This window comes from Carya illinoinensis, chromosome 7, assembly GCF_018687715.1.
Source record: "Carya illinoinensis cultivar Pawnee chromosome 7, C.illinoinensisPawnee_v1, whole genome shotgun sequence".
Taxonomy (NCBI): domain Eukaryota; kingdom Viridiplantae; phylum Streptophyta; class Magnoliopsida; order Fagales; family Juglandaceae; genus Carya; species Carya illinoinensis.
In genome coordinates, this window is record NC_056758.1 from 33,002,957 (window position 1) to 33,018,255 (window position 15,299).

The 15,299-nt window shown below is 34.3% G+C and overlaps 2 protein-coding genes across 24 annotated transcripts; both read left to right on the plus strand.

The window, feature by feature from the left end:
• The first annotated feature begins 2,334 nt into the window (after window positions 1-2,334).
• Window positions 2,335-5,815, plus strand: LOC122315037 (mitotic spindle checkpoint protein BUBR1). Its single transcript, XM_043130729.1, has 11 exons — window positions 2,335-2,665; window positions 2,752-2,811; window positions 3,240-3,384; window positions 3,497-3,654; window positions 3,895-3,976; window positions 4,061-4,127; window positions 4,195-4,243; window positions 4,715-4,886; window positions 5,020-5,102; window positions 5,318-5,395; window positions 5,501-5,815. The coding sequence occupies exons 1-11, from the start codon at window positions 2,460-2,462 to the stop codon at window positions 5,562-5,564; spliced, it is 1,164 nt and encodes a 387-aa protein (XP_042986663.1). The 5' UTR covers window positions 2,335-2,459; the 3' UTR covers window positions 5,565-5,815.
• Window positions 5,816-6,646: 831 nt separating this feature from the next.
• LOC122315852 (splicing factor U2af small subunit B-like) lies at window positions 6,647-11,188 on the plus strand. 23 transcript variants are annotated; one of them, XR_006244164.1, is made up of 6 exons: window positions 6,647-7,648; window positions 9,859-9,913; window positions 10,047-10,139; window positions 10,416-10,460; window positions 10,547-10,625; window positions 10,764-11,154. XR_006244164.1 is itself a non-coding variant. In XM_043132105.1 (2 exons), exon 1 carries the CDS (start codon window positions 6,793-6,795, stop codon window positions 7,624-7,626), a length of 834 nt encoding a protein of 277 aa, XP_042988039.1. In that variant the 5' UTR covers window positions 6,647-6,792; the 3' UTR covers window positions 7,627-7,653; window positions 10,416-10,461. The 23 variants fall into 23 exon arrangements, 2 of the variants coding, with proteins under 2 accessions (XP_042988039.1, XP_042988038.1); XR_006244167.1 differs by having other exon boundaries at window positions 10,770-11,154; XR_006244158.1 differs by having other exon boundaries at window positions 9,859-9,919; window positions 10,547-11,154.
• Window positions 11,189-15,299: the final 4,111 nt, after the last annotated feature.

Sequence of the window (15,299 nt, forward strand, 5' to 3'; positions counted from 1 at the left end):
ATAAAAACATTCACAATATCTTGTCCTGCAAATGCTTTTTATCATTCTTTCCTCTTCTTTTTAAAAAAATAGTTTTTTTCTTTAGTTATTGTCCTGCGAATGCTTTAGAAGCAATTTTAGATGTTTTCTCTATTTCCTTTTTGGGTGTTCCATTTAGCCAATCTCACGTAATTCTTTTTGTGTGCAGTTGGATCATAAAATGTGGGAACCCAGGCCTAGCTATAAGAATTTTGTATCTCTTCAAGTTCTTTTTATTTTTTTATTTTTTTTATTTATCAAATTTTAATTATTGAAGTGAGATAATAGTGCAGATTTCAAGCTCTGATTTTTACCGACAAGAACAACAGAAAATCAGTCCAAAAGAAGAGAAAAAAAATTACTCAAACCGTCGCAATGGAAGTGAGTGAACCTTAGGGGTGTAAAAAAAAAACCAATAAACTGGTAAATCGGATTGGATCGGACCAGACTGGACCAAACCGATGGGCTCGGTCCGGTCCTGAGATTGGTTCAGTCCGTTACCGATTTTATTTTTTTTAAAACCGATAAAAATCGGTCCGATTTCGATTTTTCTTTTTCTAAAATTGGACTGGACCGATTTATTATAATATAATATAATATATCATTATATTATATATTATAATATATTATAATATATTATCACTATAGTATTATATACTATAATATATTATATTATATAATATATAATATAGTACATTATAACTAATAAAACCTTATCAAACTGGACCGGAAACCGGTAAAATCGGAATATCGGTTTAAGAGGGTAATTAGTGCATAATCAGTTTTGAAAAATATAAAACCGGTACATATCGGTTCGATATTAAATTTTGTCTAAAATCAGACCAAATTGGATCGGTTACACCCCTAATAAACCTTGGAGATCTGAAAATTTGCTTCCAACCCACATCGACGACAGAGGCTCAACTCTAGAACAGCTTTGCTACATACAGTCGCCACATGCAGTCGGCGTGTAGTCGGCTATACGGAATGAATAAAAAAAAACTATAAAAATTTTTTTTTATATTCAAGGAGACCTACATGAATTATAAAAAGTTATAAAAATAATTTTTTTTTTTCATGTAGGTCCCGTATTAATTTTTTTTTTACAGCCGACTGCACGCCGACTGCATCTCCCGACTGCAAAAAATATTTCTCACTCTAGAATGCATGATGAACGACGAGCGCAACAACCCATGGCTACTACCACAAACGGGAGAGAATCAAGCTTGCAAAAATGAATGTCAGGTAACAATGCAGCGTCGAAGCTCTTATTTCATTTCCCTCCACTTCTACATTTTATTTCAATTGGTTTTGTTTATAATAATAAAATCTTTCATGTCGGTTTCGCACCGGTTTCAAAACTACGGTTGTGCATAGAAGTGTTGATGTGAATATATAGGCCTAAGAGCATTGGCAATGATCTATGTATCTTCATATTTAAATAATGAGAAATACTTTTTACAGTCGGCGTGCAGTCGTGGAGAAAAAAGTGAATTAATACGGGACCTACATGAAAAAAAAATTATTTTTATAACTTTTTTTTATTCATATAAGTCCCCCTGAATATAAAATAATTTTTTTATAATTTTTTTTATTCATTCCGTACAGCCGACTGCATTTGTCGACTGTATCTAGCAAAGCCCTTAAATAATATCCTTTTAAATTGGTCTACATTGAATTATGTATCTTCAAAATTTTACATAATTATGAATGGTATTTATTCAAGTTTGAAGAACCACAATTCACTCTTCAAACATTATTTTACTATTTTTTCTCTCCTACCCATTAAAATCAATTTTGTGAAATTTGTATTAGTATGATTTTGATATATTAAGTTTATATTAAGTTGATGATACAAAGTATTTTTTTTAATATATATTAATATTTATTGATAAAAATAGTCATTTTGATATATAAAATTGGTAATATTTAGATATATGAAATTTGTATTTTTAAACACATCGTGTTAATTGTAAAATATATAAAAAAATAATTTTTTTAAAAAAAAATAATAATAATATTTTATTGTTATTTGGTTAAAAAATACAAAATTTAATGTGATAATTTTTCTTTATATGTAAAATCAATCTTTAAAAATTATAATTTTAAAAATGTATATAAAAAAATCAATACCAGGACTCTTAAGGGAGGGTTAAAAAATCTTGCCCCACCTTTTTGAAAAAAATTGAAGAATATTTTTTTGTTAGAATCCCATTTTTAAATAGGCTGAATGTTAGAGTCCAGTACTCTGGGCCCAGCCCAAATTGGGATTGTGGAAATTCAAACTTTGTTGATGGTGGGGGGACAGCAGAGCGCACAAACTCTCAATTTCTATATAAAATTCAAAGAGAACTCCAACGGTTAGCGGAGAGAGCCCTAATCGTTTTTCAAAAATATTCTGTGTCCGTCCAGATCAGGAAGAAGAACCACTGTAGCAGTCGATGGAGGAGGAGACCCACACGGAGATCGAGAGGTTGGATCCAGAGACGGAGTTTCTTCTCTCGAAGAGACAGACTGGGAATGAGTGGGAGCTTTTCAAGGAGAACGTGAGGCCCTTGAAGAGAGGCCGTAAAGTTGGCATCCTAAATGACGCCCTCAAATCCCACAACGACAATCATCTCAAGAAATCTCTTCTTGAAAACCGAAGGTTCGTTTTTCGTTCTTTGGTGAAGTTCTTTTATCAAGCTATGCTGACGATTAAGTTTTGGGTTAATTTCTTTATCCTGGGTTTAGGAGGTTGATCGAGGCGATCGATAAGTATAATGGAGATGATCCACTTCAGCCATGGCTCGAGTGAGCACTCTCAACTTTGGTTTGGCTGGATTTTGTTATTTCATTTCTAGAGAAATTATTCTTATATTCAGATCTTTATGTCGTTGTTTGGTAAGACTGAAATTCCAGCTGCTTAACTTTGTGGTGTTAGATAGCTCAGTAGAACCACTTAGTTTACTTCAAATTCATGTGCTATGTGAAAACAAATACCATCTTTCCTCTTGAATCTCACCATCCCAAGAGGGATAGCCCCCCCGGCGAAATCAGAACAAGCTCTTATATAAAATGGGATTTATTGCTTCTTGCATGATATTGGGTTTTTCATATATTCCAATACCCAAGTCTTTCTTCTCCTAAACTTCTGAAATTCTTTACTGCTACAAATGTCATCTTCTAAGAGGGATTTGTTATAGAGATTAACGGCATCTTCTCTATTTTCGTATTGGAAGGTGTATTAAGTGGGTTCAGGAAGCATTTCCACCGGGTGGAGACTACTCGGGGTTAGTTGTGATATATGAACAATGCGTGCGTACTTTTTGGCATTCGGACCGCTATAAGGATGATCTACGATACCTTAAAGTGTGGTTGGAATATGTGGGTCCTTTTTACCTTGTTTGCTTGTCCTCTTTTAAAATAAAGAATATACATGTCATTGCTCCTGGAGCCTATCTTGGATTGTTGTTTGACATATAAAATGCTATTGCAGGCTGAAAATTGTGTTGATGCAGAAATCATATACAATTTTCTAGATGCAAACGAAATTGGGAAGTCACATGCTGTGTTCTATATATCATATGCTTGGCACATGGAATTGAAGAATAAGTTGAAACTTGCCAACGAAATTTATGATCTTGGGATATCCAGGTAAGACTCGCTTTATTGTATCATTCTACTATCGTCGTATTTGTGCTTTATTTCATCTATTAATGTAACTTCAAAGTATTGGTCATCAGTTATTAGTTATTGACATATGCTCTGAACTGTGTTTTATGCTGATTCTATTTTCAGAATCTGTTTATGACATTTGATTCGGCTTTATTTATATTTTTTTTGATGCATTGCATATATATATATATATCTCTGATTAAATTTACCACTAAATAGGAATGCTCAACCAGTTGAAAAATTGAAGGATGCCTATAAGAAATTTTTTGCCCGCTCAATGAGAAGACCAAAAGCAACAGATGTAAGCATGCAACTTTTTGCTGAGGACTTAATTTAATATAACTTTTGTACAAACCTTTTTTGTTCCTTTTATTTCAAATTTTAGGAGGATTCAATGGACAAACGCTTACCAGCACGGAGTTTTGGAACTGTACTCACTGGGGGAGAAAATCGTGAGTTTGATTGCTCTTATCTGCCTTCTTGAATTTCTGCATTCTAAAACTCTCACTAATGTTGCAGGAATGCATACCACTGAGAACTCTGATATTGTCAGGAAAAATCCAAATAGGTGAGCTTGCGGAGTTATTTAATTACCAATACCACTGAAAAGTCTGATATTGTCAGGAAAAATCCAAATAAACATGCTGAAATTTGTGGATGAAAGTTGCTTTAGAAATGGCAGACCATTACAGGATGGCCTTTTAGACAAAGTTGATGAGATATTCTCATTAAAAAATGCAAAACGCCAACCCCTCTTTACTCAGGTTGAAGCCTACCTTGAGCTTTGATAGGGGGAGATTCAACTAGAGGTGTGTGTCAAACATATGTTCTATTGGCTATCGATCTATCTGGTTTTTTCCTTCAGTCTGATACCCTCATATACAGTGTTTTTTTTTTTTAGTTTTAGTTGGGTCGAGTGATGTCATTGATTCATTCAACATGTAATTTGTTATTCTGCAGTACTAGATATATTGATGCATCATCAAGTCCAGTGTATATATATTTGTTCAAAAGTTTTTGCTCTGATTTCCTTTTTTAGGGCTCGTGCAACTCCACTAGCTATTTACAAAGATTCAAATGCTGTTGATATCCCATTGCTTCATCAGCCAGATAAATCAAAGACAGACTTGAATTCTTGGCAGTTTCTTGGAGCTCGAGCAGAGAGAAGCAAAGAAAACAATCCAGTCACTACCAAGTGGACGTCATTCAAGGTTTACAGTTCAGCTCCTCCCCACTGTTCCCCTCCAAATCATACAGAGTCTAGCTGATGATGCCACATTAGATTTCATTTCCTTGCGTTGTTCCTCGTCAATATCTATTTGATTTAAGTCTTGTCTTTTGCAGGTGCCCCAGAAACCTGTATCTAGAACCGGAGGAGCAACTGCAAGTGCCTGCATTGAGGTGTTTGTTGATGAAGAATGTGAAGAGTGAGTATTATTATTAACTAGTGTTTCAACAAGTGACACTGTTATTGGAGTTAAAAAAAAATTGGCTTCCAAATTATATCCTGCATTGCACTTCCCAGCATACTCGCAGTCGAGCAGACTGAATGTGCTTATTAAAGCATAGAGGATCTTATTTTCAGCCATAATAATCCTATCCGATTCTTTGTAAATTGTTATTAAATATTTCTCCTTACCAGAATGCATAAGATGGATCCTGAGGGTGGCAAGTCTTCGACTTTGCAACTTAGGCGTGGGGATGGCCAAGAACTTAAAAAGTAAGCGTGCTGTACTTGGGAAAATTTGCGGTCCTGCATTCCGGTATGCTTTCTGTGTATAAAGTGATGCTTATCAGCCCCTGTACTACCCATTAATTTGTGTAGGGAAACAGAGCTACTGAGGGAGAATCCATTGCGTAATTTTCCAGCAAACAGCCTTCCAAGATGATCAAATCGAGCGTAGCGTGTACGCACGTGCTACTTGCGGCGTTGCATGAGTTCATCCGTGGTTCAGCTTTTGTCTCTAAAGCCTGGATCCATATTCATCTTTTGTCTTCCCCTTCAAGTTGTACTAGGATTTGTTTTGATTAATATTTTTGTTTTTGTTTTTTTTTTTTCCTTGATACACTTACGTATTGTTGAGCAAGGATCCTATGGTTTTGTCTTTGGTTGTTATGTGGCATGTTATTGATTCTTTCATTTTTCGTTTCTCATTTAATTCCAAAAATTCATTTCCGAGGTTCTTTCTGTTGCAGTGAAAATTTTGTGACAAAAATAAACACAAATTGAAGTCTTCATATGTTTAGTTTACTTTTAAGATATAACTAAAATAAAAAAGAGTTTGTCTCTCGAATTTTTATATGTAAAAGTTGAGTTCTCTCTTTTTATAAAGGATATTGAATCTTTGTTTAGGCTGAGAATTTTTTTTCTGGCTTTTATCTGTAAAGAATATCAACAATTATGAAAATTAGTTTAAAAAATATTATTTTGATTTATGATATTATGTTTGAAATGAGGACATTTCAAAATATATTTGATCATATTTGTAAGTTTATTAATAAATAATTTATGACAATTTTCTTGAAAAGAATATATATAATCAAATAAAAAAATATTACATACAATCGTGAAATATATAAATATTGTGTAGTTATTTTGAAAAAGATGAAATTCATGAATAAAAAAATTAATTTTTTTTTCATGAGATTTTATATTTATTATTATTTTTAAATGATTGAGAAATTCTTGTATATATTATAAATATTATTTCTTAATTAAATACTAATAAATATTATAAAAATAATCCTTATAATGTTACTCGAAGCCAAAGATTCCTCGGTGATAAGCCGAAGGTCGAACTTCCACCTTCGGGGGCGGGCTCCAAAGCTGAATTTTGTAAAGGAAAATTTAATTATAAGTATAATTATGTATTAATTTATTATAATTAATTAAAAAATAAATTTTATTAAAAAATATTAATTTAAATTTTAAATATAAAAAATCAATATTGATGCGTAAACTTTATTATACACCAAAACTCTTTTATAAAATTAAGGGCTATTTTTCCTTCAAGGAGAACGTGAATTAGGGTTTCTCCACATCTCCACTCTTATCTTTCTCCTTCGTTTCCAAGTCTATCAGGTCTCTCCAAGAACCACTAGTCAGCCTATTCTTCTATGGCGGAGCACTTGGCTTCGATCTTCGGCACCGAAAAGGACCGGGTCAACTGCCCCTTCTACTTCAAGATCGGTGCTTGTCGCCACGGCGATCGCTGTTCTCGCCTCCACAATCGCCCCACGATCTCTCCGACACTACTCCTGTCGAACATGTACCTGCGCCCGGACATGATCACCCCGGGCGTGGACGAGCAGGGCCAGCCCATCGACCCCCGCAAGATCCAGGAGCACTTCGAAGACTTTTACGAGGACATCTTCGAGGAGCTCAGCAAGTTCGGCGAGATCGAGAGCCTCAACGTCTGCGACAACCTCGCCGACCACATGATCGGCAATGTCTACGTTCAATTCAAGGAGGAGGACCAGGCCGCAGCCGCCTTGCAGGCCCTTCAGGGCCGTTTCTACTCAGGCCGCCCCATCATCGCCGATTTTTCGCCGGTCACCGATTTCCGCGAGGCCACGTGTCGGCAGTTCGAGGAGAACAGTTGCAACCGAGGCGGGTACTGCAACTTCATGCATGTGAAGCTGATTGGAAGAGAGCTAAGGAGGAAGCTTTTTGGAAGGTTCCGTGGGTATAGGATTAGCCGGAGTCGTAGCCGGAGTTCGAGCCCCCGTCATAGGCGAGAGCATAGGGACTATAGGGACCGGGATCGTGATTATGGAGGGAATGTGAAGCGATTGAGCAAGGACAGGTATGACAGGGACGGTGGTGGTGCTGGAAGGAGAAGGCATGCTACCCCGAGGCGGAGCAGGAGCCCCGTAACCGGGAGGGAAGGTAGTGAGGAGCGGCGAGCTAGAATTGAACAGTGGAATCGAGAAAGGGAGGAGAAGCAGTAATGTGTGGAATCCTTTGCATTTGGTACGGTATGGTGCTTAAAATTTGGTTCATTATCTAGACTCTGTTGGTTTTTTCGTTCCCACTTGAGAGACCTTGAAAATTAGTCTTCCTTTGAACCATAGATCCTGATTGTCGCGTCAGTTAAGATTATAGTTTAGCTGTGGTATGGTCAAGTGATCTAGACAAAAACTTATTCCTACTCTATACTGCTCTTATCTTCTTGTAGTTTTTTAAATCTTTTGATCATCGTGCTGGTATTGGGTTGTTGTTATGAGTAATACTCATCATTTCAATTCTTATTATACTACTCATCATCTCATATTATGGCATTAGATGATTAGAGACTTTATTATATTTCACTTGTAAACCTATCATATAATGTCACGTCATGAAATGTTGAGAAGATGATGAATAGATATTTTCTATTGTTAGTCATCTCTTTAAATCTCTGTGCTTCTAAGTTTTCCTTATGTCGACCTCGCGCTGTTCAAATAGCGCATTGTCTGTATGGAGAGTTTACGTTTAATTAAGAATTCATTGGTACATAAAGGAGGTTGGGCTTGTAAAGGGTGAGACTGACCGAATATCATATAATACATTATTAGTTTATATGAATTCTGCTGCTGCATTTATTATAAGTCCACTGATTCAGTTTGAGTTTCCAATACATACCACCGGGTCAGTTTGGTGAAAGTTGGTAGGTTTCATTAGCATTTGATACTTAATGCCTGATCTAATATATTATGGCATGTATTTGGAAGGTGGTGCCATGGTGAGGTACCCATGATTTGCCTGACCTTTTGATTTGCTACCCAGGAAGGTTATTTGATAATTATGTTTAATGGATACGTCTAGATACTATTTGAACCAACCTGGCTCAGTCTGGAGAATAATTCCTGGCCACCCTAGTATGTCTGAGTTGACTGCAAATTTTGATCCTTATTTCATTTTCAGCTCTCTGTGAGAATCATGGAAGTACCCTGCCATGCTCGTCTTATAACAGCTTAGCAAGTAGATATATAAATTACATAGGAGCTCCCAATTTTATGGTGAAATAGCATTTCTAAGAGTATCTGTGGACATATGAACACATTTCACTTAACAGTAATGATGCTTTAACTTTAAATTTAAATATAATTAATAGTTATTTAAGGTATGAAAAAATGCTTAGGCGGATTGATTACTTGTACAAAAAATAGTCTTTTGTTACTTGAATAGCAAGAAGCTGTACAATTGGCTTGTAGGTGTCTGGCATTCATTTCTTTAGTTTCTCACATTTGAGTTTTTTTTGTCTAATAAATTGACAATCCAAGGGACAAGCATAAGCCCCATGTTCCTTTCATGCTCTAGCTGACTTGATGAGTTTTGGATGCCAGCAAAAAACATAAACAATGAAATGTTCATATGGTGGGGGTGTATTGAGTTAATGCTCATGTGAATTTCCAGGATGGTTTATGATATCAAAACCTGCATGCCTATGGGTTCATAAGATTTCTTGCCAATGCCCTCTAGTTCAATTAACGTATCCTCTTACCATAAGGCACCGCCCGCCCCCCGCCGGGGGGGGGGGGGGGGGGGGGGTGTGTGTGTGTGTAAGGTCATGGATCCCAAAACCCTAGGTGTTTGTGTAACGTACCTTTTAAAAAGAAAAAGAAACTCAGGTTCATGAACATATTTCAGGCAAGACCTACAGTGTATTTGATATTGATATAGCTGTTTTGGGCTAATAAAGTATATGTCATGTAGAAATTGTTTCTGATGAATGCCATAGCTTATGCAGTGTGAAAGTAACACTGCTAGATGGGTACTCGGTTGGATGTATTTTTTCCTGGGTTGATTCCGTTTTTGATCATTCCAGAGTATTTGCTAAAACCTTTCAATTTGCAGCGCAAAATCTTGGATGACATAGTTATATTTTCATCCGTGATTATACAGACTTTGGGTCAATGATTACTTTGTGGTGAATGGGATTGTCTTGCGTCAGATTTTGACCGGGCCTGTGATTAAAAGTCCTCATCCGTAATAGGTTGCTTACTAGTTGTGATTGCTACTGCAATCATAGATGTCAATACAATTCGTAGGTGCTTTTCAAGGGTCTGGATATCTGTGATCAACTGTTAGAAAGTTTTTTTCCCTATATTTGTGTTCCTGGTTTTATTTTCTAGCAGAAAAACTTGATCCCCTTTCTCTATTTTTCGCTCTCTCTAATGAGTTTTCCATTTATGATTTAGGGCCAGATCTGATACCCTGAAAATCTTGCCGAGCTCAAAGTTGATCAGAAAACGGGTCCTGGTTTAATCTTCTTTCTCAAACTCCCCCCCCCCCCCCCCCCCCCCCCCCCCCCCCCTCCCCTCCTCTCCTCTTCCCCTTTACCTCTCTCACGCTCTCTCTCTAATGATTTTCCCATTAATGCTTTTAGGCCCAGATTTGGCAGGCAGCCTTGAAATTTTGGGTCGTCGAACTCAAAGTTGGGCAGAAAACGGGTTCCTGGTTTTATTTTCTGATAAGAGACGTAGGGTTTGTTTGGATTCAAAGATAAGATAAGATAATTTTAAATGAAAGTTGAAAGTTGAATAAAATATTATTAAAATATTATTTTTTAATGTCATTATTGTTTCGGGATCTGAAAATGTTGAATTGGAATTTTAAAAAATTGAATTATTTATTATATTATGTGTGGAAATTTAGAAAAGTTGTAATGATGATATGAGATGAAACACTCTAAATACACACAAGCTCTTAACCTGTTTTTTTCTCTCTCTAATGTTTTTTCCATTTATTCTTTTAGGGCCATTGAAGTCAAAGTTGTTCAGAAAACAGGGCAAGTTGTCTGGTTAGTGTATTGTTTCTCAGTTTTGATTTTTTTCTAACCAAAAGAAACGTATTTTAAGAGATAATATTACGCTTTTCTGCCTCTAGGAAAAGCAAAAAACAGGTTGCGACTACCTTCTTGATGACTCATTGGCTACATGACAGTATGGGCCAGAAACTAGTTGAGGTGTGCCTCTTAATGAACTATTTTGTGTGTTATAGGAAAACTAGTTGACAACTTGACCCCTTCTATTAGAAACACCATTTTGTCCTGTTATTCTCTCGAATTCAAAATTCACTTCCCTCCTTTGCCCTTGCGCATAAGATATAGGGTTCTTTCCATGATGATACAGCCAAGGGAAGTTTTTTCGAGATGAAAATGTACAACTTCTTGAAATGTTCTTTCATTGGTTCTGAGACGAAGCCAAGGATCAAAAGGGCCATAATTTCAGAAACCCCGATCTTAACGGGTGCTCAAGTCTTCACAAGGTTCGTCCGAGTGATTACCTGTGAGGAGTTCTGGGCTGATGTTTCAGGAAATGGTGAAGTTTGTAGGGTGTATTCTCGACGCATGGCATTAGTGACAGCCACTGTTCGTCACAAATAGCACACAGTTAGATTCGTAAAGCTGGCTTCCCATTTGCACCACAAACTCTCCCATATCTTTTTTGGATATTTCTTTAAGGAAGATACTACTGCCTGGTTTTGCTTCCTCATTTTACCGCTCATATATTTTTAATTTTTTTAATTTTTTTGAACTTAATCAGAACTAATTTTTAATGTATTGGTATATTTAAAAAAAAATTAAAAATGTTAAAAAATGTAAACAAGAAAAGAACAAAAAAATAAAAAGAGAAGTTCGTGCACGACTCTTTCCTTAATGCCTGAAGTCGCAAGAAGTTCAGCTAGTCTACGCCTATTGCGGAAAAAATCCCCGAGTGAGAATTGCACCTTGTGAATGGGGCCTGTCGCTCCAATGCTTGAACGTTTCTCTCTTCTGATCAAGTTGTATCTTTTGTTTGATTCTGTGTTTCATGGATTTATCGTAGTCTGAAAAAAATGCTATACGATTGTAAGAGGCAATTTACTTCTGTAAGTCAATAACAAAAAGAAATGGGTAATTTTGTCTGGTGAGTTCAAGGTTATCCCACTGCAGTCCCACCTGCCTTTACGTTTTTGCTGAAAGCCTATCGTTGAAATATCCTGTTAAAATTCTTAACATTGGACTATTTTAGAGATCCATGAGAAAGAAACTGAAAATAAATAAATTAATAAAACCAGCGCAGATGCATTTGATATTTCAGACTCAAAGCAAAAGCAATTCAAGCAAACGATGATCTAAATAACAGTCTAGTTATTGCTTTTGAGTCTTGACACCTGTTCAAGCCTTAAAAAAAACTTTTGATTTTGAAATGATAAATCTCTGAAATTTCAAGTCAAATTTCATTAAGAAAGTGCTTAGACGTTAAAATCCATTAAAATTAGGGTTGTAACTATCGTTCGATCGACCGGATTGACTGAATGTATATATATATATATTTTTAAATATTTTATATATAATAATGATATTATTATATATAATAGTTATTTATTTAAGTTAATTATATAATTTTTTTTCGAAAGATCACCGTGGTTTATATGTACAATAAACTTATTTAATATTTATTAATTATATATAACATGTTCAAGAGATTATTTAATTTTAATTTTATTAATTTTTTCTATTAATTTTTCTATTAAAAAAGGAAAAAAAAATGTTCATAGACTGAATTAACCATTCGTAAAAATGATGAACTGAAATCTTTGATCCATGGTCTCTTGACTAAAACATTACACCTCTAATTAAAATCAAGGCTTTTGAACTGTCCTCTCTCTTTGTCTCTGATCTCCTGTAAAATCAGAAAGCCAACAAAATTATGGAGTAGGAGGTTCAGTAGGAAATTTTCATATGCATTTTTTTAAGTCATGAAAAGTGTATATTTGAGAGCATAAACATGTGGGAATGGTTCATTATCAATGGTAGCTTGTGCTGTGCCTTTTTATATTAATGATCATCTTCAAATCTTATGATGTTCCAGGTTTTACCAAAACAAACAGACTAATTGGGGGCACTGGTCAGCCTTATCTGACTTATGTTTATCTTAGATGTGAAGTTTTTGGTCTTAATTTAAGTTTAACAAGCCACAAATTTCATTGTTTGTTTTTACAATTCATCTCATTTAATTATTATAATTTTTTTAAATTTTTATATAAAATAAAATAAATAATTTAATTTTTCTAATTCTAAAATAAAATATTATTACAATATATAATAAAAATAATATTAAAAATATATTTTTTAATAATATTTTATTCAATATTTATTGTGAAAACAAACTAGATTTAAATCATAACTCATCCCTTATGTAAGTAGAAAGAAATAACAATAAATAAATAAAAGGGAAAGTTATTGAAATGTGGTACAACCACCGAAGTAATCAAATAGAGTCTAATTAAAGTGCAATGAAATAGAGTAATGATATATATCACATCATTATTTTATTTACATTTCATTATATATAATGTGATATATTTATCATTATTTGATAATAAAAAAGTATGTAATAAATAATTATTTAATGGTGATAAATGTGTCAAATCTTATTTAGTGTAATGCAAATAGGATGGTAGTATTATATATAGAATTTTCCTTATAAAAAAAATATTATGTATGTATCTTTTTCTTTCTCAAATTATGTCTCGGACCATAATTCGAAAAATCTTTTATTTAAAAAAAGTGATAATTAATGAATAATATAAATATATAATTTTTTAAGAGCTTTTCTAGTTAGTTGTTTGTATAGTACATCATACTTGATTTTTTATTTATTATTATTTTTGTTAAACTAAAAATATTATTCTATTTATCATCTCTATGATACATATTTGCTAAGGAAAAAAAATAAAATGATAAAAAATAAATATATGTGTGATGTAGAGATGACAGTAAAATTTTTATTTTTTTAAACTTGTTTAGAGCAGTGACATTAACTTAGCCAAATGATAGTTCATCTTCAAAATTTGAAGAAATAGAGATGGAATCATTTGCTATGAAGTAGTCAGATATTAGTGGTTTCAAAAAATATAAAAATTCTATGTGCAGTCATTTTTGTGCACTCTTTTGTACACTCCAGTGATATGATTGGTTGGATATTAAAAAAAAATAATCCAGCCAATCATATCAGTGGAGTACGCAGGAAATACGCAAAAGTGACTGTATGTAGTATTGCTCTTTCAAATATGAGCTAAAATATTTCTAAGTGTTTCTTCATATTTGAAGATGTATTATTCATTTTCAAAAGTAATATTTTAGAATAAAATATCAGACCCAACTGTTCATAATTGTTTCGACATATAAGGATATACTTTTATATTATACTTAGTCTTGTATAATATACTAAAAATATTATACAGAATTTAATAATAATTTAAGTATGAAAAAAATTAATGAAAAACATATGATTAGTATAGTTATAAAATATGAAAAAATAATATTTTTAAACCGGTGCTTCTTATAAACTCTATTTATCGGAGTCACACGTAAGGGCTACAATTTAACATCCAAGAGCCAAGCTGCTGCAGGGAATCGACGAGTAGGTGGTCTCCTTTCAGAACAAACACACACACACACTCTCTCTCTCCCCCCTCCCTCTCTCATTCCCTCTATGAAAATCGTCCATAACCCATGAATGGTTCTCTACTCCTTCCGTCTCTCTCCTTCATGAAAACCTCTCTCTCTCTCTCTCTCTCTCTCTCTCTCTCTCATCTTCACGATCACCATCAAATGAGGGGTGAGTTAAACCTTTCTCCATGCTTTGTATGCCCACGGATATGCTCTGGAACACGTTTTTGTCTGGTAATACTCCACCAAACCCTCCTTTTCGTCTTATTTTTCACAAAGCAATACAAATTCACCCAAAATTTTTTGAAAATCCTTGCAAACAGTGCCCTCTGAAACTCCTTCCACCACCAGTTCCTCCCTCCAACCCTTTACTTTGGCTTTTATTTTCAGTCATCATGAGCTCAATATATTGAAACTTAAGGTAAACCACTACTATCAAAGCTAAAGCTCAATCAATTAAGCTGAATTCGATTATGTAAAACGTTTTGGTTCTTCTGAAATCACTTCAGATAAGCATTTGTTTCTGTTTTCTCGATTTTTACAAATTTCGCTTCCATTAGGGAGGTCTGATCGTAGTCTAGAGGGGACATTATTGAGGTAGTTTGAACAAATTTATCAAGTGAAAATTTTTGTTGTTGTTACGTGCTTGTGTGGATATTTACAATTTTGTTCTAGTCAAGTTGGACTTCGAAATTTTCGTTTACAACTTTTTAATGAGCCAAGTAAAATTATGTTGAATTGCGTTTTGAATCTGAAGGTGAAGCTTTGTGTCAATGGAAAGGGTGACCAGAGCTGTATTGGCTTCCTTTACATGTCTGAAGAGCAGGGACCCAAGCTTAGGTTTCATGAGAAGTATGGATTTTGTGAGAATTTCTGATATGAAAAGGGTTAAGACTGGTAGAAGAAAGGTCTTGGTGATACACAATTCAATTTAGGGTTTTTAGTTTCTTGGATGAGAGAGAGAGAAAGAGAGAAGAGAGAGATCTAGTTCGAGAGGGAGGGAGAGTTTGATCCCATGCTATGCATCCAAACCCAGCTCTTGAAGAATCAGTTACGAGGCAGCTCTCTAGTCGTCTTCAATAAAAGCAACTTATAGGAGACATCGGTCATGGAAAAAAATATGAAAATATTAAAAAAAAAAGTAAAAATTAAATTATTAATTAAATTAGTATAATAGTAAAATATGAAAACAAAATTATA